The 25873-nt window shown below is 37.3% G+C and overlaps 3 protein-coding genes across 3 annotated transcripts; all 3 read left to right on the forward strand.

Annotated features, from left to right (window-relative positions):
- Nucleotides 1-754: 754 nt before the first annotated feature.
- On the forward strand, nt 755-5082 carry GCK72_003044 (uncharacterized protein; the record flags this gene model as incomplete). Its single annotated transcript, XM_053723773.1, has 6 exons — nt 755-898; nt 956-1036; nt 2404-2496; nt 2569-2812; nt 3436-4279; nt 4893-5082. 6 exons carry the CDS (start codon nt 755-757, stop codon nt 5080-5082), a joined length of 1596 nt encoding a protein of 531 aa, XP_053592418.1.
- Nucleotides 5083-5737: 655 nt separating this feature from the next.
- GCK72_003045 (uncharacterized protein) lies at nt 5738-7284 on the forward strand (the record flags this gene model as incomplete). The annotated part of the gene is made up of 2 exons (XM_053723774.1): nt 5738-5809; nt 6979-7284. 2 exons carry the CDS (start codon nt 5738-5740, stop codon nt 7282-7284), a joined length of 378 nt encoding a protein of 125 aa, XP_053592419.1.
- A 2140-nt stretch (nt 7285-9424) lies between these two features.
- On the forward strand, nt 9425-25647 carry GCK72_003046 (uncharacterized protein; the record flags this gene model as incomplete). Its single annotated transcript, XM_053723775.1, has 10 exons — nt 9425-9472; nt 10278-10529; nt 11883-12366; nt 13761-14004; nt 17503-18065; nt 19571-20054; nt 21025-21128; nt 22396-22732; nt 23627-23938; nt 25500-25647. 10 exons carry the CDS (start codon nt 9425-9427, stop codon nt 25645-25647), a joined length of 2976 nt encoding a protein of 991 aa, XP_053592420.1.
- Nucleotides 25648-25873: the final 226 nt, after the last annotated feature.

The following is a 25873-nucleotide window of genomic DNA, read 5'->3' on the forward strand; positions in this document are numbered from 1 at the left end:
GGCAACCGGACGTTTCGCAACCGGACAAACAAACATTTCGCAACCGGATGACACTTCTGGATAAAATAAGTCCGGTTGCGAAACGTCCGGTATCTTCACCGGCGGAACAGAAAACGGAAATTTCTCGATCCTACCTAATTGTCTTCCCTTCTCATGTTCTTATTCATTTTCAACTCGTCGAGAGCGTTCATAAAAGTATAATCATGCCAATATTCCGTTCCAATGGGGTCCCGCCACGAAAACTACAGTACCCCGTTTAAAGGCGCATACCGTAATCTCGTGGTGAGGCCCGATTGACTCAGAATATGGGCGTGATTATACTTTTCTTAAAGCTCTCAACGTGCTGAACATAAATATGGTCATTATTTTCGATTTTAACTCAAAAATTGACATTTTCAAAATGCTTTTTGTTTCTCAGAAAAACACAATTACCCAATTAAGTCATTTTCTTGCGTCATTTCGATCATCCTAGGCAATTCATTTAGCTTAATCACCCAGTCCCCCCTTGCTATCACGTGATAATTAGACGATTATGTTCCGTCATAAAATGTTGTGACTTGATGATTATTAACACTACAGTAACTACAATTTCACTTTTCAGAAGAACGTCTTCTATTTGTTTTTTGAAGAAGAAGAGGGAATCGCCCCCCTCCCCCCCCCTTTTGTCCATTTGGGTACATTGTGGGCGGGGCTTGGACCGAAAATGATATATAACTGATATCAAGTTAAAGTTCACTATCAGACAGCCAAAAAAATGTTCAAAAATTTCCTCTTTTTATTTCTAATCGCTCCTATTTACGCTATAAATGTCCTCGTATTATCCCCAGCTTTCGGTGGAAGTCATATGAATTTTATGGCTCATTTAGCGGATACACTCACGGAGGCGGGGCATAATGTGGTTTGTGATCTACCGAAAAAAAAAACACCCAGGAATCTAGAATTCTGAAAATTCCAGACATTCCTCATTCCGGTGGCTGATGAAGCAAGGAAGAATCAATTGGGGGTGAAGGTGACGACGGATGTGGTGATAGTGGAGGTAAGGGGGATATCTCAAAAGTGGGAGGAGCTTGAAAAAAGTTGTAAACTACAAAGATGTGCAGAATTTTATGTAGATCATTTTTGTAGTTGCTAACTTTTTGATAGCTAATCGGGTTTTTGAGATATGAGGACTCAAAGGTAGCGGCAAAGCAGCAAGAGGAGGGCGCGGAGAGACGCAGAGAAACGAGACAGTCTGACTTCTCTGCGTCTCTACATCTCTTATTAGGACCGTCTTAAAACGCTGATTTAAAAAATATAAATTTGAAAGCTGAAAACTAAAAACTAAAAATTCATTGAGGTATAGTAGGTTTTTGCGATTTTTTTTTAAAAAATCAAAAAACTTTTTTAAAGGGACATATCTCAAAAGTGGGCGGAGCTAGAAAAAGTTCTCAACTACAAAAATGTAGCTCTAGATTTCATCCACAGCATAAAATAAAACAAAAAGTAAAAAAATCAAAAAATTGACCACAAGCGGGATCGAACCCTGGTACCCATTCTCATAGTGCACCTTGACCAACAACTACTCGGCCAATCTTGGTTTTTGCTAAAAATGTGGTTTCCGACATGAAAAACTGAGTTTTGAATAGTTTTTAACGTCAGAAATGGAATTTTTCGGTTATTTTGATGTAAAAATCACATTTTGGAGTTAAAAATGACTTTTTCTTTAACTTTTTCAAATTTCCAACTTTAAAGGCGCATATCTCAAAAGTGGGCGAAGCTATCAAAAAGTTGTCAACAACAAAAATGTGTAGAATTTCCTGTAGATCATTTTTGTAGTTGACAGCTTTTTGAGAGCTCCGCCCACTTTTGAGATATTTCCCTTTAAAGACAGCTGTTTCGACAACACCCTCTCCTCTCTCCCTTACTATCAATGCAACCATTTTTGCGCCGAAGGCGCCCCAGGAGATTCTATAAAACGATTCTAGCGCCGCAGGCACCCAATACTGTCATTGATAAGCATTCTAGCGCCGCAGGCACACCAGGACACTTTTGCGCCGTAGGCGCGCCAGACCACGTATTCTAGCGTTGCTGTCATAATTAAAAGCGCATATCTCAAAAGTGCGAGGAGCTTGAAAAAAGTTGTCAACTGATACAATGTGCAAAATTTACTGTTGATCATTTTTGTAGTTGACAACTTTTTGATAGCTCCGCCCACTTTTCAGATATGCGCCTTTAAACATAGAGCAAGTGGAAGGGAGAGACGCAGAGAAATCAGACACTCTAACTTCTCTGCGTCTCCCTCTTTCAAAATTGGTCATATTTATAACCATTCGAACCGTCTTGAAACGCTGATTTCAGAAATGTAAATTTCAGGGCTGAAAACTGAAAACTCAGTGAGATAGCCGATTGATTTCTCATTTTCAGCAAGACGAAATAATGTCAAAAGAGACACTCGTTGTCGACGATCACATGGATGCGATGTGGACGCTAGACACCCATGAACCAAATTTCGAAGAGGTCAGTTTTCAGAAAATCCGGTTTTCTTGCCCTTATCAATTTGATCTACGTCTCTTATTTTCTTATTTTCAGATGTTCTCATGGTTCAATCGAATCATGGAATCATCATGCGCCAATTTTCTTCGCAACACGGAAGTTTTTGAATTGATGAGGACAAGAAACTTCGATGTGGCTATTCTAGAGCCATTGTCCGTTTGTGGACTGGGATTCTTTAAGAAATTGGGAATCGAGAAGACGATTCTGGCATCGTCGTGTTCGTTATATGATTTCCTTCTTCCGGATATTGGAGAACCCGAGGAGCATAGTTATGTGCCGTGTGAGTATTTTAGGAAACCTAATAGGTTCAATTATCACGAAAACACCCAAAATGCACAAAATTTTCATTTTTTCGATCATATTCGTATTCAGCTCATGGAGAGCTTTCAGAAAAGTATAATCATGCCCACATTCCGTTCCAGTTGGGTCCCACCACGAAAACTACAGTACTCCCGTTTAAAGGCGCATACCGTAATTTCGTGACCACAGAACATAGGCTTGATTATACTTTCCTGAAAGCTCTCGATGAGTTGAATGCGAATATTTCCTCATTTTTTCCGGAAAAACTTTTCCTTCTCGAAAAATTGCAACTTTAAGCTAAAAATTGAAAATTTCTCGATCCTACCTAATTTTCTTCCTTTTTCATGTTCATAATAGTATTTAGCTCGTTGAGAGCTTTCAGAAAAGTATAATCATGCCCACATTCCGTTCCAATGGGGTCCCGCCACGAAAACTACAGTAACCCATTTAATGGCGCATACCGTTATCTCGTGGGGAGATCCGATTGAAACGGAATGTGGGCATGATTATACTTTTCTGAAAGCTCTCGACAAGCTGAATACGAATATAGTATTCTTTTCTATTTAAACTCAAATTCAGAAAAAAAATAGCCCAATTTTCCAGCGCTCTCCTCCCAAAGCGGCGACCAGATGACTCTTAGCGAGAGATACAAAAACTACAGATTCTCGAAAGAAACCAAGAAAACTATGGATAAAATGTTCGACAAGGAAACCGAAATCTATCAAAAATATCTGGGATCAGATATTCCAGACTGGAGGGAACTCCTGCCAGCCGCTTCGCTATTCTTCACAAATTCCAATCCATATCTCGATTTCCCTCGGCCAGTGATTCAGAAGACCATTCCAATCGGTGGGATTTCAGTGAATATGGACAAGATAAAATCAACAAAGTTGGATGATCATTGGAATGAAATACTAGACCAGAGACCACTCAATATGCTAATTTCCTTCGGTTCAATGGTTAAATCCTCCCAAATGCCATTGGAATGGCGGGAGAATTTGATAAAAGTGATCGCCTCCCAACCGGATGTCACTTTTATCTGGAAATACGAAACGAATGATACCGCATTCGCTGGACACCTTGAAAATGTGGTATTCTCTAAATGGGTCCCCCAGACCGCCCTTCTGAATGACGCCCGTCTCACGGCGTTCTTGACTCATGGAGGTCTTGGATCCACCAATGAATTGGCTCACTGTGGAAAACCAGCCGTTATGGTACCGATATTCGGTGACCAAGTCAGAAATGCAAATATGCTCTCCAGACACCACGGCGCCATATTCGTTTGGAAAAATGATTTAGGCGATTTCGATGTTTTGAAAAACGCCGTACACTCCATACTGTATGATGAGAAATACAAAAGGAACGCCCGGCACTTGGCGGATATTTTGGAGAATCAACCACATCAACCAAAGGATTTGGTGGTGAAACATACCGAGTTTTTGGCGAGGTGTGGAAGTGCGCTCTATTGAGAATTCTTTCTGAAATAAAACACGCTCCACTAGACTTGGAGGGAAATTCAAATGTTTAATTTTAATTTTTCCAATTTGCTGCTTCGATGCGGCATTTTGATACGCAGCGTGATCGACCACTTTTTGAGTCAGTTTTTCGAAAAAAAATTAAAATTTTTGAATAAAAAATTTATTTTGAATTTAGCGCTAAACTTTTCGCTAATTTCAGCGGATCGCGGTTGGTTGATTTTAGTACTCACTCCCAGATCTGCAAAAAATTAGGCTCCGCCCACTTTTTTGCAGTTTTGCCGCTTGCTTCAATAACAACGATGTTCAATGTTTTTTGAGTGGCGCGGACAAAAGTTGCGAAAGTGGGCGGAGCTTATAAACCCGCTGATTCCGAAAATCAATACCATTTTTCGTGAAAAAAAGATTTTTTGCTTCGAAAATCGAAAAATTTTGGAATTCTGACTATTTTTGAAGTAAAAAGGTTACTTTTTAAAATTTCCGAATTTTTTGTAGAAAATGACTATAATTTTTGAAATCAGCCCATCAACCCACACCATTTTTCACAGAAACCCGAAAATTGTTTTAAAATTTAAAATTTTTCAGATTCGGCCCATTCCCAAAAATGGATCCCCATGGTCGCAGTCTTCACTTCATCGCCAGAAATTTTATTGACGTTTATGCAGCACTCATTGTATCATATTTCCTTCTCGGATCTGTTTCTTATGTTGCTTTGCGATTTTTATTCTCGAAACTTCCGGTTAAACTTGTCAGAAAAGTTAAGAAGAATCTCTGAATTTATATATTTTTGTGATTTCACGGGTTTTTTTCATAAATAAATGAATTTGAATTGTAAAATTTGTAGAAAAAACAAAATAAAATTTGAAATAAAAATGGCGAGCTTACGGTATTAAAGGGACATTGGCTATTTCAATTTGTGATGGTCTCGCCACGATTACAGTTGTTCAGTTTTTATTTTGTTAAAAATCAGCATTTTCAGCGAGTTTTTCCAGCTTTTTGAATGTTTTTTCTGTCAAAAATATTTTAACACGACGCAAAATCACCATAGAATAACTATTTTACCTCATTTTCTCATCACGATTACAGTTTTTTAGCTTTTATTTTAAAATTTTGTTAAAAATCGGCATTTTCAGGGGATTTTCCCTTTCAAAAACAATTTTTAATTTAAAATAATCAATTTTCGACTGTTTTATTACCCCAATATCACATTTTCCAATGTTTTATCGCTGTTTTTCAGTAAAAACTGCCTTTTTCACTAGTGGCCTAGAATTCCCCTCCTCCTCGGCCACGGCCCCCACACATTTTTGCCGCGTAATTCGAATTGTAACGATTATTTTTTATTGGTTTTCGTGGTTTAGCGCTTGATTTTTCTTGGTTTTTTCTGAATAAATCGAATAAATTGAATAAAATCTCGATTTCAGACTCACCAAATGAGTTCGATTCACCGACAGAGAGTCGTGATCGACTCGTCATCAGAGGAAGAAGTGGAGGAGACTGAAAATGTTAGTTTTCAAAAGGAAAACATGGAAAATTGATGTGAAATATTGTTGGAAAACGTCCGAAATTGAATCGGAAAATAGAAAAATATCGATTTTCCGAATTCTCTGCGAAAAATCAGGATTTCACACATTTTTCATGTTAAAAAAGTAATTTTCCTGCCGAAAAGCTCCAAAATTAAATAAAATCATTTTCGCTTAAAAACAACGAAAAATACCAGTTTTTCTTAAGAAATGATCATTTCTGATGATTTTGAACAAAAATTTTGCATTTTCAGCCTTAAATTTGCGAGAAAAAGCGAAATTTGTTCAAAGTTTAAAAAAAAATCAATTTTACTCAAAATCAGGCTGTTTCTGTCGCGAAAAATGCAGTTTTCCATTGAAAATTAATTGAAAAATGGGATTTTTAATGACAGAAAAATGGAAAAATCATTATTTTGAGCAGAAATTTATTTTTCTAACCAGAGAATAACGACAAATTCCAAAAATTGACGATTTCATTCAATTTGAAGCACAGAACGGTGATTTCTACGAATTCCGTACCGATATTTTGAGATTTGTCCCATGAAAATTACTTTTTTTTACGAAAAAAATGAGAAAAATCCTGATTTTTTCGTCAAGAATCCGGAGAAATCGTTTTTCTTGTCGATTTTTTCAAGATTTTGATCAGAAAATACTAACTTTTTGCTGAAAATCTCTCATTTTCTAGACATATTTTAGCTGAAAATCAGTATTTTTCATAGTTGTCAAGGCCCGGCCCGGGTCTTGTCAGCGAAATCAAGGCCCGACCCGAAGGCCCGGGCAAATTGGCGCGAAAGTCAAATTTTTTCAAATTTTTTTGAATTTTTTCGCGAAAAAGTCAAATTTTCGACATCAGTCAGAATTAGAAAAAAGTCTGAAAAATAGTCAAAAATGGTCACATTTCCGATGAAAAATTGGAAAAATTTCGAAAAAAAAATTGGAAAAAAGGGCCATTTTTTGAAGCCGGGCCTTCGGACCGGGCCGGGCCTTGAAAATTTTCTACCCCGGGCCTTGACAACTATGGTATTTTTCGATAATTAGAAAATCTGACTTTCTATTGAAAATCTCAATTTTCACTTTCTCACCATGAAAAATGTTGATAAAATAGCAGTTTTTCTCCAAAAACCCCCCTAAATTTACTCAAAAATTTCCAGATCTCCACCTCCATCATGGCCCCTGAAATCGAATCCGATAGTGAAGAAATAGTGAATGAGACATCAGAAGTGTTCGTTGAGGATTCAATTGTCGATGATTCAATGCATTCCGCCCGTTCTCATCAATCTGAAATCAGTTTCATCACTTCTACACCGAAATCCAACAAATCTACAGTATCCCAATCCACGTATGGATCATTTCACTCGAATCCGAATCTTCATGATAGAAGTCGTAGTTTCAACGATGAAGAGAATCTGGATTCTGAAAATCAGCCACTGCTGACTCCGATCTCAAAAAATGAGTGATTTTTTACAAGTTTTTGATCAGAAAATGCCAATTTTTAGGATTTTCCTCGCGAAAATACTTTTTTTCACGGGAAAAACATGAAAATCCTGCGATTTTCGCCGAGAGTTCGGAAAAAATCGTTTTTCTTGTCGATTTTTATAGAAAAAGTAGTGATTTTTACAAGTTTTTGATTTGAAAATGCCAATTTTTTGCTGAAAATCTCAATTTTTACCTTCCCCTTGATAAAAAATCGTGTTTTTAATTGGAAAAATTTGGTATTTCATAATTTTTCGATAAAAAACGACCCGTGTTTTTTTCAAATGAAAATCGCCGAAAATTAGCATTTTCTTGGGATTTACACTGAAAATTGTCTTGTCGATTTTTGCAGAAAAATTTGGGATTTTTTCAAGTTTTTTTTCTGAAAATTCTAATTTCTGCTGAAAATCTCAATTTTCACCGATTTTTGAACAAAAATTTCAAATTTACAGCTTTCGGCTTGCGAAAAAGTGCCAATTTTGTTTAAAAAAAATCAAGATTTGAAGCGAAAAATCTGGATTTTTTATAGAAAACTTGAAAAAATCACACATTTTTCTGCAAAAATTGACAAGAAAAATCGATTTTTATATAATTTTGACTGAAAATTGAAGTTTTTCCATCCAGATCTATTGATTTTCAGCTGATAATTCGCGATTATTCAATCATTTTTTGTTGTAAAACAAGATTATTTTATGTTTTCCAAGGAAACTCTTCAATTTTTGGTCAAAATTATATAAAAATCAATTTTTCTTGTCGAGTTTGCAGAAAAAATGAGTGATTTATTCAAGTTTTTGATTTTTGATCAGAAATTGCCAATTTTTGCTGAAAATCTTATTTTTAACCATAGTTGTCAAGGCCCGGGCCGGCCCGGCAAGGCCCGAAGGCCCGGGCCGGGCCGGGCCGGGCCGGTAGAAAATTTTCAAGGCCCGGCCCGGCCCGAAGGCCCGGCTTCAAAAAACGACCCTTTTTTCCAATTTTTTTTTCCAATTTTTTTTCAATTTTTCATCGGAAATGTGACCATTTTTGACTATTTTTCAGAATTTCTTCTAATTCTGACTGATAGTCGAAAATGTGACTTTTTCGCAAAAAAATTCAAAAAATTTGAAAAAATTTGAAAATTTCACTTTCGCGCCAATTTGCCCGGGCTTTCGGGCCGGGCCTTGACAACTATGTTTTTAACTTTCCCCTCCGTAAACAAAATCGTGTTTTCAATTGAAAAATTAGAAATTTACATCATTTTTCAAGCAAACGATCTGTTTTTTTTTTAAATGAAAATCGCCGAAAATTAGAATTTTCTTGAGATTTCCGCAGAAAAATTCGTTTGCACAGCACCCTGCACGGGGAACGCGCAATCAAAAAAACGAAAATTCGCCGTAGGGCACGTTCGCATTGTCTACAGTAATACTCAACAGAAAATGCAAAATTTTACCGAGTCGGGCACATAAAATCTTGAATATCTCGATTTCCCGAAATTTGCTCTCAGAATGCATATCCATTTCGTGTAAAGGAAGACTTTTTGTATAATTTTGTGAATTTTCATACTTTAATATTGCGTATTCGTGGTGCCGACTCGAGTTTTATGCAAAATCAGTTTTTCAACGGCGCCGAAGAAACTTAGTTTATCGGTATTATTTCAGCTGGATTTTCAATTTTCGAAGTCGGAAATTGGTTTCTGAACAAAAACAAACCATAAAATAAAGAAAAAATAGTGTAAAACCTCTGATTTTGCAAATTTTTCAATTTTTCGAAAATTCTAAAACTCGGATTTTTGTTATTCGCCGATTTTCAAGAGGAAGTGTTTTTTGAGTTTTATGACTTTCTGATGTGAAATAATGCTGAAAATGTCAGAAAATCGCAAAACTATCCTGATTTTTCTAATCACTAAGCGAGAGAGTATGCGAACGAGAGATACGCAGATAGTGGGAGGAATTTTAACAGCTGTGCGCGTTTCGCGTTTTTTGCGAGCTTGTTCCTCGTGCAGGGTACTGTGGTTTGTTAGTCATTTTTAAGGAAAAAAAACCTTTAAAAAACCTGGGAAGTAAACCACTTCGCATGAAAAAATGCGAATTAGAACCAATTTTTAGCGAAAACCTGTAATTTCGTATCGAATTTGACCAAAAATGAATGATTTCAGTCAATTTGGAGCACAGAACGGCCATTTCTACGATTTTGGTACCAAAATTTTGGACTTTTCCTCACGAAAATTTTACGAAAAAAATGTGAAAATCCTGACTTTTCTGACTCTGATCTCAAAAAAACGAGTGATTTTTTCAACTTTTTGATCCGAAAATGCCATTTTTTGCTGAAAATCTCGAAAAATTCGTGTTTTCAATTGAAAACATTTGAAATTCACATAATTTTCAAGGAAACGATCTGCTTTTTGATGAAAATCGGCAAAAATTAGCATTTTCTTGTTATTTATACCAAAAATTTCCTTTTTTCCATTGAAAAATTCGGGATTTTTTCAAGTTTTTGTTCAGAAAATCTCAATTTTTGCTGAAAATCTCAATTTTCACCGATTTTTGAACGAAGATTTCAAATTTACATTTTGATATAATTTTGACTAAACATTGAGGTTTTTCCATTCAGATCTATTGACTTTCAGTTTTCAGCTTGCGAAAAGTGTCAATTCTATCGAAAAACATGATTTTTAAATATTTTTCAAGAAAACTCTTCAGTTTTTGGTTAAAATCATGTAAAAACCAATTTTTCTTGTCAATTTTTGTAGAAAAATGAGATTTTTACCTTCCCCACCATAAAAAATCGTGTTTTCAATTGAAAAAATTAGAAATTTACACAATTTTTTCAAGCAAAAGATCTATTTTTCATTGAAAATCGACGAAGATTAGATTTTTTGAAAAAAACAATCTTGAAAATATCAATTTTGTCGATTTTCATTGAAAAATTCGTGATTTTTTCTAGTTTTTGTTCAGAAAATCCCAATTTTTACCTATTTTTTCTATTTTTTGTTTTTAAGCTCTCCGAGAAAACGGATTTGCGATCGAAAGCGGCTCTCCGGGAACGTCTTCTCAGGAAATCACTGAAACCAGCGTCGAATCGATTGGAGGATTCTGAAGAGAATTCTGGAAGGAAGACATCGGGATGGGGACCCACGAAGAAGTCAATGGAGGCGACTACTGATGAGTTATTCAGTGCCACGTTGTCTCCTATTGTAAAGACAAATGTTAGGAGAGGATTGGCTTTCGAAGAGGAGGAAGACACTTTTATGGTGAGAAAATGAAAGAAAAATTATTGGTTTATCAAAAAAGTTCACCGAAAAATGGTATTTTTGGGGTATTACCGTTTTTTTTTCGTGGTTAAAAATGATAAAGAGCTGAATTCTCTATTTAAAAGAATTTACAGAATTAGCGAAATATACTGATTACCGGAATTTATTCTAAAAATCAGACTTGCAAAATTCCGGGCCGGCCCGGCCCGGTCGGCCCGGATTTGAATTTTTGAACTTTTTTCACTACAATTTTTTGTCCAAAAATTTATTTTCTGAAAATTGTTCATATTTTTCCTCAAGTATATTTTTCAAAAGCCTTCGAAACCTACAAAAAATTGTTTTTAAGAAATATTTTTCAAAAAAAAATCGGGAAATTTTCGAAAAAAAAATTTGAATTTTTTTCAGTACTGAACTTCCGGGCCGGGCCGGGCCGGGCCCTAGAAATTTTCATTCCGGCCCGGCCCGGCCCGTTGCAAGTCTGCTAAAAATACCTATTAAAAATCTCAAAAACTTGGCAAAACTGTCAAGTTTAGAATTTTATCTTTAAAAAAAGAAGAATGTTTCCTTCAAAAACTTTCCGATTTTCACATAAAATAACCATACTTGTCACGGGCCGGACCGGGCCAAAATCAGGAAAAATCTCGGCCCGGCCCGCTTGGCCCGTTTTGAAACATTTTTTCAAAACATTTTGTGTTTTTGAACTTTTTTGAAAAAAGTATAGTTTTCGAATAAACATTTAAAATTGAATCAAAATGTGAATATGTATGATAATTTAAGCATTTTTACTCTTTTTTTCGAAAAAAAAAAAATTGGTAAAAATGGGTACCCATTTTTGAATCCGGGCCGGGCCGGCCCGATTTTTGACAAGTCTGGACTCTCAGGCTAGGCTCCGCCCCCTTTTTTGCTAAATTTGTGCCAGATAAACCATTTTCGAACAAAAGTAGGCACAGTCTCTCAAAAAACACATGAAAAAATTGTGTTTTTGTCTGAAAAAATCTTTTCTGGCACCAAATTGACAAAAAAGGGGCGGAGCCTAGTCTAGAAGTCTGATTTTGTGTCAAAACTGATGAAAATTGACTGAAATTCGGAAAATTTCAGCTATTTTCGACCAAAATCAACTTTTTTTCTATTTTTGCGCTTTTTTCACATTTAAATCAACAAGAAAAGTTTACAGAATTTTTGCGGATTAACTTCTTACTGTAGTTAGTTTTATAGGGTTTCTCATAAATTTGTCAGCTAAACTCATCAATTTCAAAAAAATGGTTTATTAAGTAGTTCCTTTTTATTAAAAAAAAGAAAAAAAAAGATGGAATCCCATTTTCCCACTGAAAATTCTCAATTTTCTTCTTCCAGAACATTCCAAAAATCGCCACCTCCACAGCGATCAACGATATCGGCGATGTCTCAGAGGAAGCTGAAAATCCAATGGAAACTTCTGGAAATTCTGACATAATCGTAGTGACACCACCACCACCGAAACCCTCCTCAGAAATCAATCTGGACGATAGTGACATCATCGACGTCACGCCCCTCAAGGCTCCGCCCATAAAAAGGGGCGTGGCTCCCGTGGCTCTGGCTCCGCCCCCACCGTCCTGGAGCTCTCAGCAGTCGTGGAACCCTAATAGACAGCGAGCGCCGTCTCCAGTCCGAGAGGATTATACGAAATTAAGTGTGAAAGAATTAATTTCGAAAAGAAATTCGGCGATGGCGTTGATTTCTCACTCGGAACATCTTCCCGATAAGGGAATGACGGTGATTCGGAAATTTCAGGAGCTCGACGATGAGTTTGAGAGACGAAAAGACGCGGGAATTAATGTATATGATACGGGGTCTGGGGGTGAGTATACTGGAATGAAAACGCGCTCCACTAGACATTGGCGGCAAATTTGAGCGCGAAATTCAAAAAAAATTCTGACCAAAAATGCGGGAAGCTGACATAAAACGGATCAAAAAGTGTTCGATTAAACTGCGTATCAAAGTGCCACGCCGAAACAGCGAATTGAAAAATTGGAATTTGAATTTGCCGCCAATGTCTAGTGGAGCGCGTTCGATTTCAGTTTAAAAAAACGGCTTTTTACTAAAAAAAAAGCAGAATTCCAAAATTTTTCGATTTTCGAAGCGAAATATCTGAGTTTTCAGAATTTTTCACAAAAATATTATCAATTTTCGGAATCAGCGGGCTCTAAATAACCAATTCAAAAAAAAAGGCTCCGCCCACTTTCGCAACTTTCGCCCGCACCACTCAAAACGCTTGGAATCCGTAATTGCTAAAAACGTGCGTCAAAACTGCAAAAAGTGGGCGGAGCCTCATTTTTTCCAAATTTTTCGACCCCGCCCACTCAAAACGCGTAAAATCCGTAATTGTTAAAACGTGCGTCAAAACTTCAAAAAGTGGGCGGAACCTCATTTCTACCCAGATTTTCAACCAACTTTAACGCACACTGTTAAAATAGGGAGTACTAGAATCAACCGCGCTCCGCTGAAATCAAAAGAAATTTGAGCGCGAAATTCCAAAAAAAAATTTTTTTTAATTTCAGAATACTTCGGAAAATTCTAAGCAACTTTCATCATTGGAGCATAGGCTAAAAATCGCTCTACACGCTCTAAACTCCTTTTTTCCCGGCTCAAAAGGAGCCTAGGTGGAAGAGTTTTCCCACGCGAATTTCTTCCTCCGTGTAGTCCTCTCGGAGACAAAATTATTTCTTTTTATTTCTCGTTTCCTCGATTTTCAACTAAATTTCGTGTTTTTTTCACGAAAATCTTGAAAACCAATTATGAGGTACTTGTGGCAAATGCGCTCTGATGATAATTTAGTGAGAATTCTCTCACTTGATTATCAAAAGACCGCATTTCGTCAGTTAGACGGGGAACCTATTCCCAATTTTTCATTTTTTCCGCTTAAAATTCACTCAATCCGCATCAACTTGTTGGAAAGAGTGAGGAAACTGAGAAATTGAGCAAAAATCTTGTCCGAGAGGACTACACGGTGGAAACATTTCGCATGGGAAAACTCTTCCACGAAGGCTCCTTTTGAGCCGAGAAAACGGGAATTTAGAGCGTTCAGAGCGATTTTTAAATCGGCTCAAAAAGTAGTCGATTAAGCTGCGTATCAAAATTCCGTAACGAAACAGCGAATTGAAAAATTTAAATTTAAATTTGAATTTGCCGCCAATGCCTAGTGGAGCGCGTTTCAGTATTCACCCCTCAGACCCCCTGATGATGGAGATTTAGATTCCGATGACTGTATTGTTCTGGATGACTCTTCGGATCCCCCGCCCCCACGACGCGGTGTCGTTGATCTACCACAGAAGGCGTTCTTCTCCAGAAGAATCAGTCCTCCGAGAGGCCCCGCCCCTCCGGATTTCAATGCTATGCTTGATAAGAATAATCAGAAATTGATGGGCGGAAAGATGACTGATGAGAAGTGTCGACGCGTTCAGTTGGTGACTGATCGAGTTGTGCAGCAGTTGGCCGAGTTAGTATTTTCAGACTTGTCAAAAATCGGGCCGGCCCGGCCCTTTCGGCCTGGATTCAAAAATGGGAACCCGTTTTTACCAAATTTTATTTGAAAATTTTCGAAAAAATAGAGTAAAAATTCTTAAATTATCATACATATTCACATTTTTCAAAAAAATTCCAAAAAAAATTCAAAAACTCAAAATGTTTCAAAACGAGCCGAGCGGGCCGGGCCGGGCCGAGATTTTCCCTGATTTCGGCCCGGCCCGGCCCGGCCCGTGACAAGTCGGAGTATTTTTGAAACATTTGCAAAGAAAGCTTATTTCTATTAGGTTGAGTCATAAGTTTCTTTCTTTTTTGGGGTTGAACTTTGACTTCCAGTTTCTAAGTACTGTGATTGTTTATCGACCTAAACTTTTTTGCATTATAATGACCTTTTCAGTGGCTAACAAAAAATGTTTTAAGTTAGTGCACAGACTGTCCACTCGTGAAAACGACGGTTTTTTCTGTCTCTAATCAAATACCTATTTTGAAAAGATTTTTGATTCTAGTCGGATTTATATCAAAATTCTGACTAGCGTCCCCCGCCTCCCGGCGGGCTCCGCTAGAAGGGGCTTCGCCCCTTGCGCAGTGCTCAGCAAGCTTTGAATTTTTTTTCTACGACCATTTTGAAGCAAGTTATGAGCATTTTTCTATTTTAAGTGACCCAAGCAAGCAGTAAGTGAAGAGCTTTCGAATGGTAGTAAGATGAAGATTCTACGACAATTTTGAGCCGAGTTAGAAAAAATAAAAAAATTAGACAAGCCAGAGACTCGAACCAAAAACCTCCCCCGCGATGCCCCACAACACTGCCACTGAGCCACCCACTCGCTGGTGTGTAGCCACCCAGATGGCGTTTAAGTGGTGGGAAGACGCACGCTTGCTTCGACTCGACCCGTTGTCTCCTTTCAGAAATGTTCTCCAAAGTTTGGGACTCTATAACTCGCGTCAAAATCAATATTTGGTAAATCTGTTTTTTTCTCCCCCTAGATAATTTTCCTGGCTAACACATATCAAAAAACCATATTAGCTGGACAGATGACACTCCAGAGCTAAGCGATATAAGCGAAAAACACGTTTTCTCCACAGCTCAGCTCCCACTGGACCGTTTTGGCTGAAACTTATATATTCCATTAGATAATTCCGATTTGAACAACATATCAAAAAATCAGAACAACTTTAGTACAAAAAATTTTCAGGACAGCAAAAATAGTCCGGTGGAGGCCGACTACAGCAAGGCGTTTTTTTCTGGCTTTCTTCAGACCACCGGCCGTACCGGGCGGGGGGTGATTCAAATTATGAATTTGACGTAAAAAAGTGATTTCTCGTCTAATTTTACGTCTAGTTACCAAGTTATATGAAAAAATATCGGGTAGAACTCGAGATAATCGGAGTGAAGCTAAAAAACCGAAAAATCAAAAAACCGAAAATTTTCTCAAAATAAAAAGTCTATCGATTATAACTCGTTTAGAAGTATGGAATCTCAAAAAGGGGGTTCTTAATAAAAGATTGGCCCGAAAATTTGCTATCGATTAAAAAAATAAAATCAAAATTTCATCGAGAATTCGGAAAGTTATGAATGGCTCAAGATGCGGACAAAATGTGGACATTTTTTTGTCGCTTTTTTCGCCTATTTCTGAGCATAACTCTGCTCTTTTCCACCACAGAAATATGGAATTTGACAGAAAGCAAGAAAAAGTTATTAGCTAAGAAGCTAAAAAAAAATTATTGGAAAATATAAAGTTTGAACAAAGTTACACTGGCAAAACTGAAAAACAAAATTATCTACACGCGCTTAAGCCCCGCCCACTTTTTTTGGCCCAGCCATACCTACTACCCATTGGGAAAGAAGGTGGTGGAAATTTTCATAAGGAAACGAGTGGTATTTATAAAGAAAGACTTTGTCTTGTTATAACAATTTAGTTTTGGATAAAACTCTCCAAGATAAAGAATTTATGATCAGACGACCGACAGGTATGAGAAAACAATGTTCTCCTGGGTTTAAGTCGATTACTAAAATATTGGAGAAAGCATTTATACCAAAACATTTGTAAAAGTTAGACAGTAACATAAGAAAGTTATGCAACAGAAAACTGTATACCAAAGTCATTCGAATAAGTGATAAAACTTGGTTGATGTGATTGTTAAGATTTTCACATTTTTGAGAATATTAGTGAAGTAGACCTGAGTGAAGTCTAGGTCTCTTTTCAACGATCACGAACAAGACTGAAATATTGTGTTACAAGTAATCAACAGTTGATACATTGTTCTAAAATTGTGCAAAAGATCTAGTGGCTTGATTCAAAAGTACGAGCAGTAGGCTTCATCAAACTCAAAAATCACGTGAATTTGATGATGTTAACTTCGGGCTTCTTGCGAAAAAAGAAAAATGGTGTGAATATCCGAAACAAAGTAAATTTAAAAACATCAATGTCTACTCTGTTCAATAATAAACATTTCCACTGATTTCCTTATCTAGCGTTGAAGAAAAATCGAAAATACTCGCACCTCTCTAAATTGCTTATGGTCACCTTTCTTCAAAGACCCGCATTAAACCATCGTTGTTTAGTTCAAATATCTTTATTAGCTTTTTATACATAATTGTTCTTGCTTGTTTTAACTCCGAATGACTCACACATTCTCGCCAAAATTTTATAGGAAAAAAATGAAGTCGAAAAATTGTACCAAAAAAGGGTTCCTCAAGTGTTTTGACTTGTCTACGGCTGAGATTAAGCAGATGATTGACGTCAAGCCACAGGTAGAATCACAATGAGTTATAAGTACTGACCAATTATATTTCTCATTATGTGAGTTATTAGCTTTCGAGAAATCGCGTGTCAAAAATCATCTCAAAAAAGAAAGAAACTTATGACTCAGCCTAATATATGAAAAAAAAAACGCGAAAATAGAGAAAAATGTTGATTTTTGTCGAAAATAGCTAAAACTTTTCCGAATTACACCCAAGTTTTCATTAGTTTTGACGCAAAATTGGACTTTTAGATTAGGCTCCGCCCCTTTTTTGCCTTTTTTTTGGACAAACTTAAGCAGAGTCTCTCAAAATTAGGCACTAAATTCATATTTCGGCAAAAATAGCTATGATTTGTATCTAAGACACGCCCTCTCTCTAAATTTTAAGCTCAAAAATCAGAAAAATCCAAATTGCTCACTGAAAAATCACGAAAATCACTGAAAATCGAGACATTTTGTTTAAAAAACACAAAATTTCAACATTTTCATAGTTTTCAGCTCAAAAATCAGAAAAACACAAAATTTTCTTTTATTAGCACTGCACGCTTCTTGCAACTGCGCTCCACTGAAATCCCTTTGAAAAATGTCTCTTTTTCTCTGAGTCTCTCAATTTCACACACAATTTTCCTCGGTTTCGGTAGAGCGCGGTTGAAAGAAGCGGGCCTTGCTAATGTAATTTTCACTGAAAAATCACAAATATTCCCACAATTTTTTAATGAAATTATTTCAGCGCAACGCATACAATACCGGCAGAAACAGACCTGACGGAGACCCCAAAAGGCTTCAAAATCGACTTGATGCCTCATCAAAAATCGGGTTTAACGTGGATGATATGGCGGGAGTCTCAACCACAACCAGGCGGAATTCTAGCAGATGATATGGGTCTCGGAAAGACTCTCTCAATGATTTCTCTTATTTCTCATCAGAAATCTGCGAGAATCGCCAGAAAAGAAGCTGGGGGCGGGGCTAACGAGGATGAGAAAGAAAAACGAAAAATCGTAAAGGAGGCGGGGCTTGTTCCATCGAATAGTACACTAATTGTGGCGCCGGCGAGTCTCATTCATCAGTGGGAAGCTGAAATTAATCGACGGCTGAAAGATGATGCATTATCGATTTATATGTTTCATGGAACGAAAAAACAGAGGACGATTGATGCGAGACGGCTGGCTAGATATGATGTTGTCATTACTACGTATACACTAATTGCTAATGAGTTAATTGAGAAAATTAAGACAAAGGCCAAAAAAGGGGGCGTGGCCGAGGGGGAGGAGTCTGAAGAGGATTCGGATATTGGTGAGTTTTAGTCTGGATATTAATGCAGACATTTTTAACTCCACGGTCTCCCACACGGCGAAAAAGAACTGCAAGAAATGTGAAGCCGATTTTTTCACGTTTTAATTCAATTCTTTTATTTTTGGCACTGAAAATGCAGTACTTTCAGGTATTCAGGCGTCGCAATGGATGAAAAAATGATCCTATCCATCAGAATTGTGTAAAATTAAATTATCTATCTTATGAGCCAAAAAACAATAATTTTGGTCAGAAATTGTCTTTTTTGATACAGAAAAACCGATTTTCCGAAAAATGAGTATAACTTTTTTGGCAGAAAACAGTTTTGAACAATAATTGCACATAATGTACTTGAGGATGCTTTGAAACTGTTACAATTTTTAGAAACATATCTATTGACTGAATTTGCTGAAAATTTGGTTTTTCTGAAAATCGGTTTTTCTGTATAGAAAAAGTCAATTTCTCACCAAAATTCACATTTTTCGGCTTACTAGATAAATAATTGTATTTTCCATAATTCTGATGCATGGAATCTTCTTTCATTCTTACAATTAGCGACATCTGAAAACCTGAAAATATTGCATTTTCAGTCCAAAAAATAAAAGAATTGAATTAAAACGTGAAAAAATCGGCTTTACGTTTCTTGCAGTTCTTTTTCGCAGTGGGGGAGACCGTGTTCGAAATTTGTTTTGAGAAATTCTAGCTCTTTTTTTCCGAGAGATACGCTACGCTACTCGGAAAAATTAAAGATTCGACAAAAATTATCAGAAAAATTCCGCGGTCTGAAACGCAAGTGCGGCAGGGAGTTGAGGGCGGAGCTTAAACAGCAAGCGGCTCGGATGAAATTCCAGCTGATTTTAACAGGAGACATTGCATTTCAAGATAAATTCGTGTTTAACCGATTTTTCCAATGTTTTTGCTGTATATTTTTCATGTTTAATCAGTTATAACACGAGTTTATCAAATAATAATCGTATTTTAATTGATTAAACATGAAAAATATTTTCGAAAAATTGATAAAAACACGAATTTATCTTGAAATTCAATATTGCTCGTGAAAAAATCAGCTGGAATTCCATCCGCTTACAGTTTAAGCTCCGCCCACAACTCCCTGCCCCACTTGCGTTTCAGCCCGCAAGTTATTTTCTAGTGATACTGTAGCTTATAGCCGACCTTCGTGTATATTTACGCCGTAAATCGACACTAGAAAGACTTTTACAGTCTGAATCCACATGAAAAGCATTTTGTGTCGATTTACGATGTCAAACGCCGTAATTCTACCCCAAAAACCGGGGAGACAGTGTAAACTGAGTCTAGTGTCGATTTACGCCGTAAATCCCCACACCCGAAGTAATACTGTAGCTGCAGGCTTTGGGCCACATTTACGTTGTAAACTGACACTAAACGGGCGTAAATTTACATCAGAAAATGTTTTGTGTAGATTTACGACCTTTTTGTGTAGATTTACGACAAAAACATTTTTTAATTTCATGACTGTGTGAATTCAGAAGGCGCTGACGGTGACGCTGTTGGCCATGCGATTCGCAAAAAAGCCATCGGAAAAGACGACTCTCCCCTCGCTCAAATCTGCTGGTCACGTGTGATCCTCGACGAGGCGCATGCCATCAAGAATCGTCTCTCGCTGTGTTCGAAAGGTGTCTGCCGTCTCTCGTCTTTCTCTCGATGGTGTCTTTCGGGTACTCCGATTCACAATAATCTCTGGGATCTCTACAGTCTCATTCGATTCCTTCGTGTCCCACCGTTCAGTGATGCGAATTATTGGAAAGAGTCGATTATGCCGATGAAACCGATTATGGCGGATCGCGTGAATTTGCTGACGAAGAATTTGTTGTTACGGAGAACTAAAGAGCAGACGTGTGCGGTTACTAATAAGAAATTGGTGGATTTGCCACTGAAAACGGTGGAGATTCATGAGTTGGAAATGGAGGGAGATGAGAAACATGCGTATCTTATTATGATGAATGCCGCGCAGTGAGTTTTTGAAGAGGCTCCGCCCATACTTGCAAAATATCGGCCTGGCCCGGCTCAGCCCGGAGCACGATTTTTACTCAAAATTTTTAAACATTTTCATCAAAAATAGTCAAAAATCATATGTAAACTTGTATTTTATCGAAATGTAAAAACATAGTCGAAAAATCTACTTTTTTTGCAAAAAATCGAGAAAATTTTCAAATTTTTGTACTGTGACCCGGCCCGTTCCAAGTATGGCTCCGCCCACTTGACATCACAAAAGTGGGCGGAGCCTAGAATCGTTAATTTCTGTGAAAAAATCAATTTCAAAGCTCCGCCCCTTTCAGCGCAGTTTTGAGAAACAAAAAAATGTTCGCGGAGCTTCGAAATTAAGAAATTTTGTTTTGAAAAAACACAAAATTTCAGCATTTTCAAAGTTTTTCAGCTCAAAAATAAGAGAAAAAGTTCGAACATTTTCTGAACGTGGGCGGAGCCTAAAACCTTCATTTCCTTTGATTTCTCGAAAATTCGTGTCTTAGGCCACGCCCCTTTCTAGAAATCGGTAAATCTGAAAGTGGGCGGAGCCCAATTTCTAAAGTTTTCAGCTCAAAAGTCACACGAAACTTAAATCTGACTAAAAATTTTAAAGTGGGCGGAGCCTAAAGCCTCAAATATTTTCAACTTCTCGGAAATTCGTATCTGAGACACGATTTTTTTTTTACTAAAAACCGCGAAAATAGAGAAAAAAAAAGTCGATTTTAGTCAAAAATAGCTGAAAATTTCCGAATTTCACTCGATTTTTTATCATTTTTGACACAAAATTGGACTTTTAGACTAGGCTCCGCCCCTTTTTCTCCAACTTTTGTGCCAGATAAATTATGTATGGTACAAGTGGGCGCAGCCTAATATTTACTGAATTTTGTGAAAATGGGCGGAGCTACTACACTATTTCACCTACAGTAACCCTTCATAATCGTCCTTTTTTTTTTAGAAAATTCGTCAAAAAGATCCTTCAAGATTCCGACGATATGCGACATCTTGGATTCGTTCGTCGTCATAAGAAAAAGGCCGAGGAGTTTCAGAATCCATTTAATTGTAAAGTTTTGGGAGATTTCTAGGGATTTTAGTGTGGATTTACGGCGTAAATCGAGACTCAGTTTACACTTTCTCAGCGGTTTTTGGGGTAGAATTACGGTGTTTGACATCGTTAATCGACACAAAATGCTTCTGATTTGGATTCACACTGTAAAAAAGTATTTCTAGTGTCGATTTACGACGTAAAAATACACGAAGATCGGCTATAAGCTACAGTATCCCTACTGGTGTCGATTTACGCCGTAAATCGACACAAGAATTGCTTTTCGGGTAATTTTAGTGTAAATTTACGGCGGTTGATCTCAGGGATTTACGTCGTTAATTCACCAAGTCTAGTGTCGATTTACGGCGAAAAGCCACACCAGAAGTGATACTATAGCTTATAGCCGACCTTTGGGTATATTTACGTCGTAAATCGACACTAGAAAGAATTCTACAGTAAGAAAAGCATTTTATGTCGATTTACGATGTCAAACACCGTATTTCTACCCCAAAAACCTGTGAGACAGTGTAAATCGAGACTAGTGTCGATTTACATCGTAATGCCACACCAGAAGTGATACTGTATCCGAGGGACACATTTACGCTGTAAATCGACACTAGACGGGCGTAAATCCACAACAGAAACTATTTTGTGTAGATTTACGCCGTAAATCCACACGAAATCAATCAATAATCGTTGTTTCAGTCGGTCCGCGTAAATTAGAGCTCTTGTATGAAATTACGTCGTAAATAGACAATAAATGCTTTTGATGTAGATTCTTACTGTAGCAGTCTTTCTAGTGTCGATTTACGACGTAAAAATACACGGCGGTCGGCTATAAGCTACAGACTTGTTTTTTTACTGTTGAAATATTTTTAGTGTAAATTTACGGCGGTTTATCTCGTAAATCTACAAAAATAACTACTTTTTGAACCAATATAACGTTTTGAGTGTGGTTTTTTCGCCGTAAATCGACACGAAAAGTGTCTGGTGTGTATTTACGCCCGTCTAGTGTCGATTTACGGCGTAAATGTGCCCCAAAGCCTGCAGATACAGTGTGGATTTACGCCGTAAATCGACACAGTCTCCCCGGTTTTTGGGGTAGAAATACGGCGTAAATCCACCCTTTTACTATCGAAACATTTTAGTGTAAATTTTATGGCGGTTGATCTCGTAAATCGACCCCAAATGGTTCTTGCGTGTTCTGTCGTGGATTTACGTCGTAAATCGACACAAGACTTCGTAAAAAAACCCGAAATCAATCAATAATCAATCAATTTTCAGTCGGTCCGCGTAATCTGGAAGGCGGTACCAACTTCGAGAAGATGTCATACGTGTTGATGCTTTTGCTCCGCCTTCGTCAAGCGTGTGTCCATTTTCATATCACTCGAAAAGGAATGGATATCGACGCATTTCAATTGAGCGGTGGAGACGAAACGACAGATTTAGACGAACTGGGAGAAATGATGGAGAAATCGATGAGAATGATAGACGAGGAGAGAGAGACGCAGACGACATCAGACAACAACTCGAAGAAAATCTTCGAACCCGAATTTTTGAGTTGTAAAATGAAGAAAACACTCCAGATACTGTCGAATATTGTCGAGAAAGGAGAGAAAGTGTGAGTGAAAAGGGGCGGAGCCTAATGGAGAAAATGGGCGGAGCTTGGAACTTTTTTTGAAGCTCCAGCTAGAAATGGAGGCGGAGCTTTGTTGGTAGGCTCCGCCCATTTCTAGAAGTTTCAAAATTTTTGAAGGGGCGGAGCTTAGACAAATTAGGCTCCGCCCACTTTTCGATTTGCGCATGTTGTGAAAAAGGACCGGGGGGGAGGGGCGGAGCCTAATTTTAAATTACTTTCCGGAAAAAAAATCGTCAAAAGTGGGCGGAGCCTAATTTAGAATCGCTTTTGGAAAAAAAAATCGTCGAAAGTGGGCGGAGTCTAATTTTTAAACAATTTTCAAAAATCGTGAAAAGTGGGCGGAGCCTAATTTAGAATTTCTGAGAAAAATGTCAAAAGTGGGCGGAGCCTAATTTGGTAATTCTTTTTTGAAAAAAAAACCGTCAAAAGTGGGCGGAGCCTAATGTTGATTTTTCTAAGTCGAATGTGGGCGGATCCAACGCGATTTATGTGAAAACATTAGTTTGAGACTCGCCGCCCACTTTTTTAAAATTTGAAAAAAAGTGGGCGTGCCTATTAACACTCAAAAAGAGAGTTCATCTAAGGAGACTCCGCCCACTTTTCCATTTTTGAAAATTCGGAAAGCTCCGCCCACGCGAAATCGACTGAGAATGAGTTATAGGCTCCGCCCACTTCAGGTGTAACAAAAAAGTGGGCGGACTCTTCTGATTAGCCTACGCCCATTTATAAGGATCCGAAATCTTCAAAAGTTTTAAAAGTGGGCGGAGCCAACTCGATTTCAAAAAAATAAAGATTTTCAAGCTCCGCCCACTTTTCTCATCTCTTCTAATAACTCTCTCTCTCTCTTTCTCCGTTAATTGCCTTAATTAATTGCAGTGTAATTGTGTCTCAGTGGACGTCAGTATTGGAATTAATCGAAGAACACATCAAACAATACGCCATTCGATATACATCAATCACCGGTCAGATTCCTGTCAAAGATCGACAAGAACGTGTCGACAGTTTCAATCGAGAAGTGGGCGGAGCCAAAGTGATGCTCTTATCGTTGACGGCCGGAGGGGTGGGACTCAATTTGACTGGTGGAAATCATTTGATTATGATTGATTTGCATTGGAATCCCGCTTTGGAACAACAGGCATTCGATCGGATTTATCGAATGGGACAAAAGAAACCCGTTTTTATTCATAGGTGCGGGAAATTATCGGTTTTTTTGGTGAAAAATTGGCAAAAAATTGTGAAAATCTGGGTTTTAACGATAGAAATTGCTGAAAATTACATTTTAGATCGAAGAAAACAAGAAATATCGAGTTTTTTGGTGAAAAATTGGTGAAAAATGCCTGAAAATCAGGATTTTAGCCATAGAAATCACTGGAAATCACATCACACTTTAGACTGGAAATTCCTTCAAAATAGCAATGAAATCGCTATAAAAGACAGTCGTGGCCTAGAATCCGTCAATTCGGCCATCACTATACAATTGTCTTCACCTCGTCGAGAGCTTTTAGAAACGTATAATCATGACTATATTCTGAGCAAATTATGTCTCATCACGAGATTACGGTATGCGCCTTTAAACGGAGAACTGTAGGTTTCGTGGTGGGACCCAGTTGGAACGGAATATGGGCATGATTATACTTTTTTGAAAGCTATCGACGAGCTGAACATAAAAATCATAACCGATTTTTTTAAAACACACTGATCAAAAAATTGTATATTTTTAACGAATTTAAGGAGAAAAATTATTGTTTTTTTTCGGTTTGTTCCCCAGAAATTTGTCTGGAATGCCACCAACCCTGAAATTTTGAATCATGAGCAATTTTTCTGTGATTTTCAGCGAAAGAGCCAAATTTTATGGCATAGTCTTTGAAATTCATCAAAATTAGCATTTTTGATTGAAAATGTGACTGAAATCCTGAAAAAAAACGAAAAATGTCTAATTTCGATTGTATTAGAAGGCTTTTTCTAAGAAAAATTCGATATTTCTGCTTTTTACAGTAACTAGGGAAGGTCGTGGAGTCTGTTTGGAGTTATGGGACGTAACCTATATAATAGGAACGCTGAAATTACGCTCATTTCAGAATTAAATCGAGAAAATAAGGTCAATTTTCTGAATAGTTTGACATTTTTCAGAACTTTGATCTCATTTTTCTCGATTTACCAGGCGTCGAAAATATATTTCTGAAATGAGCGTGATTTCAGCTTTCCTATTATATACTTCACGTCTCATAACTCCAAACTGACTACATGACCTTCTCTAGTTACTGTAAAAAGCGAAAATATCGAATTTTTCCTTTAAAAAGCATTCTAACACGGGATGTTCATGACGAGGCGAGTTGAACTTTTTCTAAAAATTGGACCCCTGGTACTTTCGACCCTGCTGATTCCAAAAATGCAAGAAAAATCAGCGAAATGCTTACGTGAACCGAGTTATGACTCGTCAAACATGCAATTCTACAGCACAAGTGTCGATGAAAACGTGAAAAGCTTAACCACGAGAACAAATTGCATGTTTGACGGGTCATAACTCGGTTCACGTGAGCATTTCGCTGATTTTTCTTGCATTTTTGGAATCAGCAGGGTCGAAAGTACCAGAGGGTCCAATTTTTAGAAAAAGTTCAACTCACCTCGTCATGAAATTCCCTTGTAAAACAATCGAAATCAGAATTTTGGGTTGTTTTTCAGAATTTCAGTCACATTTTCAATCAAAATCTAAAATCTATCAAAAATCATAAAAACTCTCATTTTCCAGACTCATCACGAAAGGAACCATCGAGCAACGTGTCGTCGAACTCCAAAAGTCGAAGCTCACCCTCGCCTCGTCGGTTCTCGATGGAACGGCGACTCGAAAAATGAACAAATTGACAACAGCCGACATCAAAATGTTGTTTAATCTTTAATCTCGTTTTCTCTGTTCTTGATTGTACGGTCCCGAATTTTCTTTTCTTATTTCTTAAAAACTAATTTTTGCTGTAAATACCCTCTCACATGATCCTGTTAAAACCGTTTATTTATTCGAATGAACCTAGAATTTACTTTTATTATAATAATTTGATGTAATTAGGATTTAATTACCATAATTAATTGATTTCTAATTTTTTTTCATTTTTTCAGAAGTTTTACAAA

Source organism: Caenorhabditis remanei, chromosome I (genome assembly GCF_010183535.1).
Source record: "Caenorhabditis remanei strain PX506 chromosome I, whole genome shotgun sequence".
NCBI classification, from domain to species: Eukaryota; Metazoa; Nematoda; class Chromadorea; order Rhabditida; family Rhabditidae; genus Caenorhabditis; species Caenorhabditis remanei.